The 12,102-nt window shown below is 50.2% G+C and overlaps 1 protein-coding gene across 3 annotated transcripts; it reads right to left on the bottom strand.

Annotated features, from left to right (window-relative positions):
* Positions 1-2,895: 2,895 nt before the first annotated feature.
* HFE (homeostatic iron regulator) lies at positions 2,896-10,527 on the bottom strand. 3 transcript variants are annotated; one of them, XM_046006244.1, is made up of 8 exons: positions 9,928-10,527; positions 7,622-9,638; positions 6,801-7,064; positions 6,329-6,628; positions 5,283-5,558; positions 5,055-5,168; positions 4,326-4,358; positions 2,896-4,235 (listed from the first exon to the last, which is right to left on the bottom strand). In XM_046006244.1, coding segments are annotated over exons 2-8 (1,335 nt in total). In that variant the 5' UTR covers positions 7,968-9,638; positions 9,928-10,527; the 3' UTR covers positions 2,896-4,233. The 3 variants fall into 3 exon arrangements, with proteins under 3 accessions (XP_045862200.1, XP_045862199.1, XP_045862201.1); XM_046006243.1 differs by having other exon boundaries at positions 2,896-4,358; positions 9,928-10,524; XM_046006245.1 differs by lacking the exon at positions 7,622-9,638 and having other exon boundaries at positions 2,896-4,358; positions 9,928-10,510.
* Between the last annotated feature and the right edge of the window lie 1,575 nt (positions 10,528-12,102).

Raw genomic sequence — 12,102 nt, 5'->3', positions numbered from 1 at the left:
GAAGTCAGAGGCTTTAACCCACTGAGCCACCCAGGTGCCCCCTTTGGATACTTTCTTAATCACATACACAAAACACAAAAAGTATTTTGCTCTTGTTTTAATGGCAAAACTGTAATTCCAAACGTATACAAAAGGAAACTACACTAACTGTTACATCTGTATTTAAGACAGATGCCCTCTTTTGCACACATTGTCAAGACGTTTTGGCAGGATCAAAATTGGTTATTCACTGCTTTATGAAAATGCCATTGTGGTAACTATTTAAGGAATTAAATTCAGGGCATTTAATCAACCCTAGAGTAAGGTTAACTGAGACCACTGGGCTTTATACAGATACTGGTACTTCCCCTCACCCCCACACCGTCCCACCAAGAGTATGCAGAAGATTCCAGAACTGTTTGTTAGACTCTTTGGATTAAAAGCTAGAATTTTATATTTAAAAAATAACAACACTTTAAAAAAAAAACCAAAAACACAAACAGCAACAACAGTTTCTACCCAAATCTGTTGAATAAAAGGATTCACAGGTGTTTCAAGGCTACTTATACTCAAATTTCTCCATTAATGAGAAAGAGAATAAATAGATGAGAATTCATTCATTAGGAATTTGTTTATTAACTGAAAAAAAAAAAAAACCTTAAAAAAAATACACCCAAAGAAAATGTTTCCAAATATTTATGAAAAAGTTACAGGGATATGACAAATTCTGAAATGTTAAAACAGATTCTCTCCCCACTGCAGCAAACATCACAGGTGTGGTCACCAGGAGCAGCCCTGAGAGACAGGAGCAGTGCCCCATGACATTTTTTCTTGACACAGAAAGAGGTTATGAGCTTGACTCTGAGCCAGACAAGCGAAAATAAAAATTGAGCACAATAATTTTCTAGCTGTGCAACCTTTAGCAAGTTAGGTAACCTCTCTGTGCTTTGGTTTCCATAAAACAAAATAAGGGTAATGAAATGACTATAGTTCCTACTTCACTGTTTTCTTCACAAAAAATATCCTGAACAAGGCCTGACACCTAGGAAATGCATACTTATTATTAGCTGAAAAAAAAGTTGTAGAAAATATTCATGCCATGGAAGGCACGTCTGTTGGATGTCAAGTCAATCCAGGCTTTGTAACAAAATCATCAGGTATAATCATTAATAATGAGTTGACATTCTACCTGTTAACATTGATTCCAAAAGAGAAACCAAAAAAAAAAAAAAAAAATGATGATGTAAAGTCTACAGATAGAAATCAAAACCTCAGATACCCGTCCATCAATGTGAAGATCTTCAATGTTTAAAGTCATGCATTCTTAGTTCTAGTCATTGTTAGATTAGAGTAAGATTAGAAAAAAAATTATAGTTTAAACATGGTAGCTTATAAGAGTTTTCCAGCATTTTAGAGATGGCATTATGTTTTTGAAGGGGTGTGTGTGTGTGTGTGTGTGTGTGTGTGTGTGTGTGTGTGTGAGAACGTGAAAAATGCTTCATAGTGAGTCAAGCCCACTAGCCCTGTAAGACCATATTGTTCAAGTAGAGCAAGAATGTCTGCCTTAACCCCCCAGCAGGTCCTTTTTTTTTTTTTTTTTTTTTGGATTTTATTATTTATTTGACAGGCAGAGATTACAAGTAGGCAGAGAGGCAGGCAGAGAGAGGGGAGGAAGCAGGCTCCCATGGAGCAGAGAGCCCGATGTGGGGCCCCATGTGAGGCCCGATCCCAGGACTCTGGGATCATGACCTGAGCCAAAGGCAGAGGCTTTAAACCACTGAGCCACCCAGGTGCACCCCCCCACCCCCCGGAACAGGTCTTAATCAGCTGCACCTGAACTTCAAAGATTACCAAAGGTTTTCTTCTGTTCAGGCAGCTCAGCAGTACGCTGTGATGAAACCAGCTGGTGACTCAAATTCCTCAAATTCTCTGGGGCTTTTCTCCACAAAAGATGTCCAGTGGCCCTCTCCTCTTTCTGTCTCCTTATTCCTGCAGGAAACACCGCCCCCACCCCATAGCTAGACAGTAGCATGACCAGTGTGACACTTTCGACGGTAGCCACCAGGTGGCACCCTTCTCCACCGGACGGCGATCTGTGGCTGGTTTTGCTAGAGGCCAAGTAGGATCCAGAATTTAAAATGTAAGTCTTTGATTTTTCAAATGTAGTTGATCTTAAGAATTGATGGACAAGGGAAGAAAAATTAAGGTAAGAAACACTGAAAGAAAATAGAGGTTTATAACTTCCATTATTAAAAAAATGAGCGGCTCAGTCAGTTAAGCATCTGACTCTGGGTTTTCACTGAGGTGGTGATATCAGGGTGGTGAGATTGAAGCCTGCGCTGGACTCTGCAGAGGACTTACGCAGGCGTGGAGCCTGCGTACGATTCTCTCTTCTGCCCCTCAATCCCCTAAAAAAGTCATGCAGTACGCAACACACTGATTGTATGTTTATTAAAGTGTATATGTTGATTTTATATGTTTATATAGCAAAACTGAGAGGAGATACACAGATCGTTTATCACTAGCTAATTGGAACGAGAGTTTCAATTGAACTCATTTTCAACTTTTTGACAATAAGCACAAATTACATGTACTTTTAGCCACTTAACTTCTGTAACCAGAAAAAAAGAAAAGTTAAAAAAAAAAAATCATTGAGCTCTTTGCCCAAATTCAATACCTACCAAACTATTGAGCTATATTTGGACTTTTGAGACACCTGCCGCGGAGACAGAATGCCTTGTTGCACTGTTTGCGGCCGAATGTACATAGCAGCAGAAAGGAGACACGCGCCATCTGGGCGTCATGTCACTTTCTATTGAACATGGTCAGATGAATTACTTTCTCAGAACGGAGTAATTCCTGGGCAGCTTGGTGAGATGAGTTTCTTTTCTTAATGTGCACAATTGGGGAAGAGAGTCCATTTTGCCATCTTTAATATGAGAGATGTCGCTCTGGTTCCTGGAGGGAAATGCCATCAGGATTGTGACTCTGGAGGTGTAGGCGGAACGAAAACACCGTGGGGTCCAACACAGCCACTGACACACAGCTCCGACCCTTGTCGCGACCCTGGGGTGCCAGAGACTTCTTTGCCCAGACTTCAAAAGGAAATGGTGGAGATTACTTTCTACTCTTTCCCTTCGTTTTGGTCAAGCTCGGGCAAAATAAAGACCCTGGGGCCACGGAAGAGCCGTGCCCCTCCCTTCTCCATTTCATGGCACAGCTAAAACACTGAATGCCCAGGCGGGTGAGATGGGTCAGAGTCAGACTGACCGAGCTGCAAACCCATCTGTAGCCCTGGCAGGCTGTGAGCTACTCTGTACCTCATTTTGTTCACTTAAACAAAGGACGAGGATAACAGTACTTACATCAGAGCAGTATTGTGAGAATTATACTGTAAGTGGGTGCTCAGAACTCAGTCTGGTGGCAAGTAAAATGCCTTTTTAAAAAAATATATATATATAAGTGTCGGCCCCTGTATCACCACCGTCTTCATTCTTAGGATCATTTTCATTGTCCTTTCATTAGCAGAGACCAGGTAGGAAATGACTGCATTACTTCAAGCCTGGCACACCAGAGAGGCGCTGTGAATGCATTAATGCAAATCGTGAGTCTGTGTGAATCTGTGACAACTTGCTGCCAAATAGAAAAAGATACCCCTCTTCAAGACATTCCCCACCCACTTTCTGGAAAACTATCATAAATAAACAGAGACATCCACAGTGGCTCTTCTGGGAAAGGTGCCTCCTTGGGTTGTGCAGTGCACAGCCTTTGCTGCTGTACACCAACCCACTTTACCTTCTGATGGAAGAGATCAGAGAGCTTGGTGACAGGTGAATTACTGGACAACAGAGAGAGAGGGGACCAAAAGGAAACTCAGATGGGCCTAGGAAATGCCTGGATGTATGTGCAAAATTCTGGCAAGGGCATGAGAGTGTTATGTCCCGAGGAGAAAGTTCATCATTTATCTCAGATGTTGAAAGGAACCGTGAGTCCCCCAGATTTCAGGAGCGCTATTCCAGAGGTAGGAGATGAGATGACGTGGCCATGCGGAGTCGGAAGTGATGCAGAAGCGAAGGCAGACTCTAGAGGCAGCTGGTGATTCAAGGGAGCCCGTTCTGCCCAGCGGCCGTCGCGGGGGCTCTTTGGCACGCCAGAACTCAAAAACTGAAATGGGAGGAACTTTCCAAAAATGAAGAAGGCAGGATGCAAGCAGAGATTTCCTGGTGCGGTTCCTGTTCGTTCAGTCCAGTCCTGCTCTGGAACACCAAGAGGGCCACAGTGGCACCCTCTCTTTGAGTCTCCACATCTCCTCCCCACAAGGGGTCTGCAGGCTGTCCATCACTTACACTCGGCCAAGACATAGTCCCCCGTGGCTCCTCCTGCAGAGACAAGAGACAGGAAAGTGGCATCGCAGACCCGAGCACCCTGCTGCTTTGTCCCTGGCCCTCACCTCCCACATCCATTCACCTCAACTGGGACTGCCTGGAGACCTCCCAGGGTTCACATCATCATCTCTCACCCGGAGTTGCTTACCAGCTTTCTAACTGGACCTCCTTGTGTCCCGTCTCACCTCCTGATGCCCATTCCCGAACTGCCAAGAGTCTGTCCCCACCCACCGTTCCTGCACTGGCTTCCCTGGGCTCACTGGCCTCGAGGCCCCCAGAGCTCCATGAGGCTGGCTTCATCCGCCCCTCTTCTTCGTGTCTGTCTTAGGACCTCAGGGGCTCTCCTTTCCCTGTGTTAACTTGTGCTAGATTTCATTCTCTTCTGGACGTGGGTTCGAGAACAGCAATAGCTATGAACTCAACGTTACAGCCCGCGCACTGCTTTAAGTAGCAGCTTGCAACATGGTAGGTTCTCCAGAGAAGTTTGTTGAACTTGGAGCTTTCGGTCTGAGGAAAACCATGAATTCCTGCTCCCAGGGCCGTACACATGTTCCCAAAGAGAAAAAGAGGACCAGGCTTCTCTTGGATGGATATCAAAGTCCCTTTGCCCTCCCTCAGCCCCACTTCCTGACGCGTTAGTGTGTCCCCGGGTCAGAGGAACTGAGAGATGGCCTCCTTCCTCCTACTCACTTGAAGCCTGTCTTTTCCTTAAGATTCTGAACAGAATTCCAGTAAAAAGGAGGAGGACGCAAACAGCGATCCCACCGATGACTCCAATGACCAGGGTGCCAGACATCGGGGCCTCTAAAAAGGCAAAAGCAAGGGAAAGCTGGCACTCCAGCCCCAGCCCAGCTCTGGTGCAGGCCAGGCTGAGCCCTCTGCCTCCCCCAACAACGGACTTGCCCCCCCCTCCTGTACCCCAGGCGGCAGCGAGGGGCTGATCCAGGCCGGGGTGCTCCACTTGGCAGGTGTATCTCTGCTCTTCCCCAGGGGTCACGGCCAATGCTGCCCAGGCCTGGTAGGTCCCATCCCCGTTGGGCAGCACATCCTTCGGCTCAACGTCCGTGGCATCCAGTGGCTGCCCGTCCTTCAGCCACTTCATGGTGATGTTCCCGGGATAGAAGTTCAGGGCCTGACACCGCAGGGTGCTCACAGCCGAGGCCGCACGCTGAGTCACCTTCACCAGAGGGGACACTGCACAGGAAGGAGGAAGGATCTGGAGAGGGGAGCTTTCTACCCTTGCCAGGAAGACTGGAACTTTCACTTCCCTTTCTCCATGGGTTGGAGGAGGAAGCGAACCCTGTCCGGACACAGCTGCAGGACAGTCCTCGTTTTGTGTCCTAAACCATGTCGCAGGAGCGTCAGCTGTGATGGGGAGCTGCACGGTGGACAGTCAAGGCCATTCTCCTGCCCATGTATAAACACACTTACCTGCAGCATGCAGCTTCTGTCCTTTGTCAATAGAGTAAGTGGAATCAGATAAAATTTCAGTGTGCAGATGTGATCGAATGAGCCCTACTGGCAAATTCTCCCTGGCTCAACCCAGTAAGGGTTCTTGTAAGAAGGGGTCTCCCAAGATGGGCAGCCCTCAGGGACCTTTAACCTCCAAACGATTCTGCTACTCTGATTGGTTGCCTCTTGGTAATTTCCTGGCTGGGCTTTCATGCAGTAATTGACATCTCTGAAATTCCTAAAAGGTATAAATATACACAGGGTTCTCGGGGAAATCAAGAGATCACAGATGCTTCTTCGGCCATACGTAGGAAGAAAAAAACCCTAAAACACTGACCCTCAGCGGAGTCCTACATCTCAGTTCTAAGGCGGAGCCCTCAGACCTCAGACCTCTTGGCCCCAAGAGTCAATGTGACCCTGGCCACCTGGGAAAGCCCAGCCCGGGACCTCGCCCTGCATTCCCCTCCGCGTCATCTGGACAGTCCAGGGGCAGCCGGACGCCCCCACCATACCTCGCCGGCCCAGGACCCCTCTCCCCAGCTCCAGCAAGCGTTGCAGCTGCTCGGGGCAGTCCCTCTCCAGGAAGGCCCTGTTCTGTTTGGCCCGAATCTTGTTCACTTCCCATTCCAGCTTGGTGGCCTGGGCCTTGGGCTCTGCTGCTCTCCAGTCCAGCGTCTCGGGGCAGAATTCCAGATGGTTCTGCCCGTCGTACCCATACTTCCAGAACCCCCTGGTGCTGTTGTCCTCTTGTACCTCACAGCCCAGGATCACTTGCAGGGTGTGGGACTCCGACAGCACCCCGAGCTTCGTTACTGAAACCAAAGGAGAAAGTCCTTGTCTCGTCATCCCCAGGGAGCCTAGGACCTCAGACTCCTTCCCTCCTCCCTCGGAACTGCAGACTCCCCGCTTGCTCTCCCCAGATGCTTCTTCTAGGTAGAGAAGCGCTCTGCCCCCCTGGGAAAGGAGAGCGCCCTCTCCATGTACCCTTGCTGTGGTTGTGATTGTCCATGATGGTCCAGAAGTCCACGATGAACATGTGATCCCAGCCTTTCAGGCTCTGACCCAGCTGCAGCCACAGCTGGCCGGTGGCCCCGCCCCGGACCCACTGGGCGCGGGGCTCTGCACGGCGACTCTCGTGACTGTAGGACACGAACAGCTGGTCGTCCACGTAGCCCAAGGCCTCAAACAGGGGCAGCCCGAGATCCTGCACTGAGGCGCCCATGAAGAGGTAGCGCAGAGAATGGGACCCTGGGGAGAAGGCAAGGGGACATCTCTGTGGGCCGCGAAACGGGCTGGGGGGCAGAGGGGCTGCACCTCTGCTCCGTCTGGGCCCACCCACCACACGTGAGCCGCGGGGCCTCTTGGCCCCACCCCCCACAGGCCTGGGTGCTCTCCCCTCCCCGGGGGGGGGGGGGGGGGGCGGGGCTGCCACCACCCGCTTGGAGCTCCCAGCCTCTGCCCGGTTCGGTTCCCACATTTAGGGCAATCTCCCCTGCGGCCCACCAACTCTCTAAGATCCCAAAGGGTCTCTAACTGGGGCAGCCGAGCTCAGGACGCTCACGGGGAATTAGAACCACGTGCAGAGGAATTCACTGCTGGGTTGTTGTTGGTTGGTTGGTTGGTTTTTTCATAATTCCCATCTCTAAACTCTTTCCTGTGTAAGTGTTTGCTGTGAAATGCCGGCAGATCTGCCCCATCACTAGGATACTTTCAGAGCAAACACGGAAGAAGACCCAGGAAGGGCAAGAGAGGGTTTCCCTTCCTTCCGCTGTGGAAAGAGGGACTCTGGGATGGACGCCCAATACCTAGAACAGCGCGGGGCATGTACTCAGGGCTCGGTACATCCTTGTTAGATGAATGGATGATAACTCCTTGCTGTTTATCTCTGGCCCTGAACTCCAGATTCTTGCACCCAACTGCCAACAGGACACACTGGTTGGATAACTCATTGGAAAACTCCAACTTCGGTCTAACTCTTGGTTTCCCCCAAGCTGCGGGCTCTTCCGCCTTCACCGTCTCAGAAATGGCATCACCCATCACCCCATGGCTCAGGCCAATGAAACATCTGAAATAATTTAAAATCACAGAGTCGCCTTTGACTTTTCTCTTTCTCTCACACAGTGCCGAGATCCAACTTCCTTCTAAAGACATCCAGAAAGCACCTGCTGCTCACCGCCTCCTCGGCTAGCCCCAGGCCCCACTGCCATCTCCCCCCCTGCATCCCAGCAACAGCTCCCTTGCTGCTCCCGAGCTCTGACTGTGACTTCCTTCACCCCTGCCTCCCACAGAGCAGCCAGACCTATGGCGGATCGTGTCCCTCCTCGGCTAGAACCCGCATGGCAGCGGTGAGGTCCTAAGAGACCTTGCCTGTGGGGGGGGGCTGAGCCCCCCGCGAGTCTCCACCTCTGGTCGCTGCTCCTCCTGCACCCCAGCCACTCCTAATTGGGACGCTGTGACTCCCTCATCAGTGTCTGGAGACACTTCTGACCGTCAGAACTGGGGGGACACTACTAACATCCAGTGAGTAAACGACATCCTGCGATGCACAGAACAGTCCCCACGTCACAAAGTGTCAGTTTCCCTAAGGTTGCAGTCTCTGCTTCAACTCAACCTGCGGGTCCCCTCAGCTTGTCTGGGAAGCGGTGCTTCTAGAAGGCTCACCCCTACTTCCTTCAGCCTGAAAGGAGCCTGCCCCAGCCTCCCCTCCTCACCCATCTTCACAGCTCCTGCTGCTACCTGGGGCTCTGTGTCCTTTTGTTTGTTAGTTTATTGTCATCTTGCCTCTAAAATGCAAAATACCAGAGGGCAAGGGCTTGGCTCCCTGCTATCTCCAGGGGTCCAGAACAGGGCAACTCATGCTCCGTTGCTCCCTTTATAAGTGTGAACCACGAATATTTCTCTTCCACATCAAATTTAGTATTCAGCCTCTACTGTGGTGTGACATTTAAGAATCACAGCTGTGGAGAAACGGGTGCTGCCTCAAGAGCCCAGGGTGCTGTGGAAAAAAATTACCCAAGAGCAGGTCATGCGTCATTCTCCATGTCTGTAAAACGTGGGCACACATTCGACCTGCCCTCCCAGCGTTCTGAGACTGTGTAAACAGGTGTGTGAAGAGTCCCCGTTCAGCTGAGATTAGGAACAGTGATAGCTCTTCATTTTGCATCCGAGAACCAGATCGCCTAAGTTCTTTCTAACCTGGGGAAGGAACTGAGCCTGAGGAATTTCACGGCTCCTACTTCCCGAATGCTTAGCGGAGTCAAACCTGATCAAAGCGAGGAAGGTGATTTAAAACCGAGTTCAATGTCAGTTATCACCTTGGCATCCTTTTAAAGGCCCGTCAGTTACATATACTACGATGAACTTTGCAAATCAATCCCCAACCCCCCCCCCCCCGCCCGCGGCTGAAAATGCGAACTGTTCCGTTCAGTTCAAAAGTCCAGAAATCACAGATACGTTATTTTTTCCAGGCAAAGGAATAACCGCCGAGAGTCAGTAAGGTTCCGGTCAGATCTGTCTCGGGGGCCTCTCCCCACCCCGAGTTGGAAAGGGGTGTGTTGCGGGGGGAGGGGGAAGCCCAGCCCCCGCTCGATCACGCGCCCCCACGAGTCTGCGAGGCTGGATGCTGTGTGGGGGTGGGGGGGTCGCTCAGCCGAGGCCCGCTGCCCTCTGCCAGCCCTGGGTGTCAACACCCGGCCGGGCCCACGTCGTCTCTGGGGAGAAGAACTTCCTGTTTGGGGACGACCGGGGAAAACCACGGCGTGGCCCAAAGCAGAGCAACAGCACCCAGCTCGGAGTCCGAGGACCCGGGGATCCCGGCTCAGCCTGGAGGAGAAACGCGCAGATTTGGAGTTAAAAGTAGTTAAAAGCGTCGCAGTCGGCGGAGGGGGGCGGGAGGCTCCGAGCGCCACCCTGGGGAGCTGCGACGCAGCTGGGGACCGCACAGGTCCCGGGCGAGGGAACCCGCAAACCCGCCCGCCCCCGGCGGTGGAGCCCCTCCCGGGAGAGTCGGGGGCAGGCTGCGCTCGGGGCCGAGCCGTGCCCCCCGCCCTTGGCGACCCCCGGCGCTCAGCAAAGCCGGTTTCGATCTCGTCCCCCAGCGGCCCGGACTCACGCGGCGGCCGCCCGGGCTCGGCCACGGTCCGCAGCAGGAGCAGCAGGAGCAGCGCGCGCCGCGCTCCGGAGCCCATCTCGGCGCGGCGGGTCCCGGAGCTTCACCCGCCTCCGAGCGGCGAAGACGCGGGCATGGCCAGCAAGTCACCCTGGAGTCGCTGCCCGGGCTGCGGGGATACCAGACAAAACTTCCTGGCCAGTGTGATCCTTTTCCGGGGCCGCGGCTGAGAGGAAACGCGGCTCCTGAACTTGAACTCTCCTGCAGCCCCGAGCGCTGGCTTGTGAAACGCTGTGACCCAGCTGTCCCTGGGGGTTTTCAGGCCTACCGGGACGTTGCTGATGGGGGGGGGGGGGGAGTATGCTTAACAGTGTTTCGACCGAAATAGCCTAATTTCTGATATTCGATACTTAAATAGGAATTTAAAAAGTCAGCGATACATTTTCAGCATTTTTATCTTAAGTTCAGCTTGCCGATCCTGTTTATTCAACTTAAAAATACGGTTTTTGTGTAAAATGTCCATTTTATTCCCACATTAGAAAAAATGAAATCGTAAGTTTAATAAATTAGAACCTACTGAAACATCTTTCACAATTTACACAGTGAGATTTCACAAACTTTACAACACATTGAAATCACCTGGAAAATCACTGAACCTGTTGATGCCGTTTTTACTTCAGGTATTGACTTAATTGGTGTGCGGTGTTACCTGGGGATTGGAATATTTTTTAAAGGTTTTATTTATTTATTTGACAGAGAGAGAGAGAGAGACCACAAGTAGGCAGGGAGGCAGGCAGAGAGAAGGGGGAAGCAGGCTCCCCGCTGAGTGGAGAACCCAATGTGGGGCTAGATCCCAGGACCCTGAGATCATGACCTGAGCCTAAGGCAGTGGCTTAATCCACTGAGCCACCCAGGTGCCCCTGGGGATTGGAATTTTAACACCATTCTCCACCCTCCATCCCCCCGCCTGGCCACCTCAACCCCACACACCCAAAGTTTGGGAACTACTGCTTTGGATATTTCAAAATATTTTATCAAATTTAATACATCTGATTTTCCTAAAAACCTTAAAATACCTAATAAATCCAATGAGCAATACCTTTGTAAGCATGTGTGCCAATTTTGGCCACCTAAGAAAAATAAATCAAACTTGGAAACTGGGGCCTAACTGCAGGGGGCTATGAAAGGCAACCAGAAAAATGTTGAATCCAGTGGATGAATCCATTGGGGTTGATTGTAATATTCTTTTTTCTTGGCAACAGCTTGATTATTGAGATTTAATTCACATACTGTACAATTCATCCACTTAAGGTGTAAGATTCAGTGAGTGTTCGCATTTTTACAAAGGCTTGTGACTATTACCACAGTTCTAGAACATTTTTCATTCTCCCCACAAAGAAACCTTGTGCCTTTTTTTTTTTTTTGAAGATTTTATTTATTTATTTGACAGACAGAGAGATCACAAGCAGGCACAGAGGCAGGTAGAGAGAGAAAGAGGAGGAAGCAGGCTCCCTGCTGAGCAGAAAGCCCGATGCAGGGCTCAATCCCAGAACCCTGGGATCATGACCTGAGCTGAAGGCAGAGGCTTTAACCCACTGAGCCACCCAGGCACCCCAACCTTGTGCCTTTTAGACAGCACTGGGCAATGCCTCCCACCCCACCGTAGGCTGTCACGAATCTACTTTCTGTCTCAATAGATTTACCTCTTCTGAACATTTTAGACACATGGACTCCTAGACGATGTGATTCTTCATGACTGGCTTCTTTTATTTAGCATAATGTTTTCACATTTTTTTTCACAGATAAATAATATTCCATCACACCCCATTTTATTTCTCCCTTTGTCAATTGATGGAAACTAGGTTATTTCAACTTTGTGTCTATTAAGAAGAATGCTGCTCTGAACACGTGTGTACCCATTTTTGTGTGGACTTACATTTTCTTTTTTTTGGAGTATGGACCTAGGGGTGGAATTGCTGCGTCCTATGATGACTCTATGTTTAATGAACCTTTTGAGGAACCACCAGACCATCTTCCAAAGTGGATACACCATCTCGTGCTCTTGTCAGTGGTGAATGACAGTCCCGGTTTCTCTACACCTTTGCCAACACGTCTTACGGTTCACCTTTATAATGCTAGCAGTCCCAGTCAGTGAGAAGGAATGCCTCATTGCGCTTT

This window comes from Meles meles, chromosome 5 (assembly GCF_922984935.1).
Source record: "Meles meles chromosome 5, mMelMel3.1 paternal haplotype, whole genome shotgun sequence".
Lineage (NCBI taxonomy): Eukaryota > Metazoa > Chordata > Mammalia > Carnivora > Mustelidae > Meles > Meles meles.
Note: the sequence above shows the minus strand (reverse complement) of the source record. Positions and strands in the feature narration are given on the sequence as shown.

Bases quoted from the DNA above. Each gene is read 5' to 3' on its own strand.
- HFE (XM_046006243.1), bottom strand. From the start codon at position 7,967: ATGTCTTTAGAAGGAAGTTGGATCTCGGCACTGTGTGAGAGAAAGAGA. The intron at 5,559-6,328 runs GTATGGTGGGGG...CTTCCTGTGCAG, and splicing joins AGGGGTCCTGGGCCGGCGAG to TGTCCCCTCTGGTGAAGGTG. The intron at 5,169-5,282 runs GTACAGGAGGGG...TTGCCTTTTTAG, and splicing joins GCCCCTCGCTGCCGCCTGGG to AGGCCCCGATGTCTGGCACC.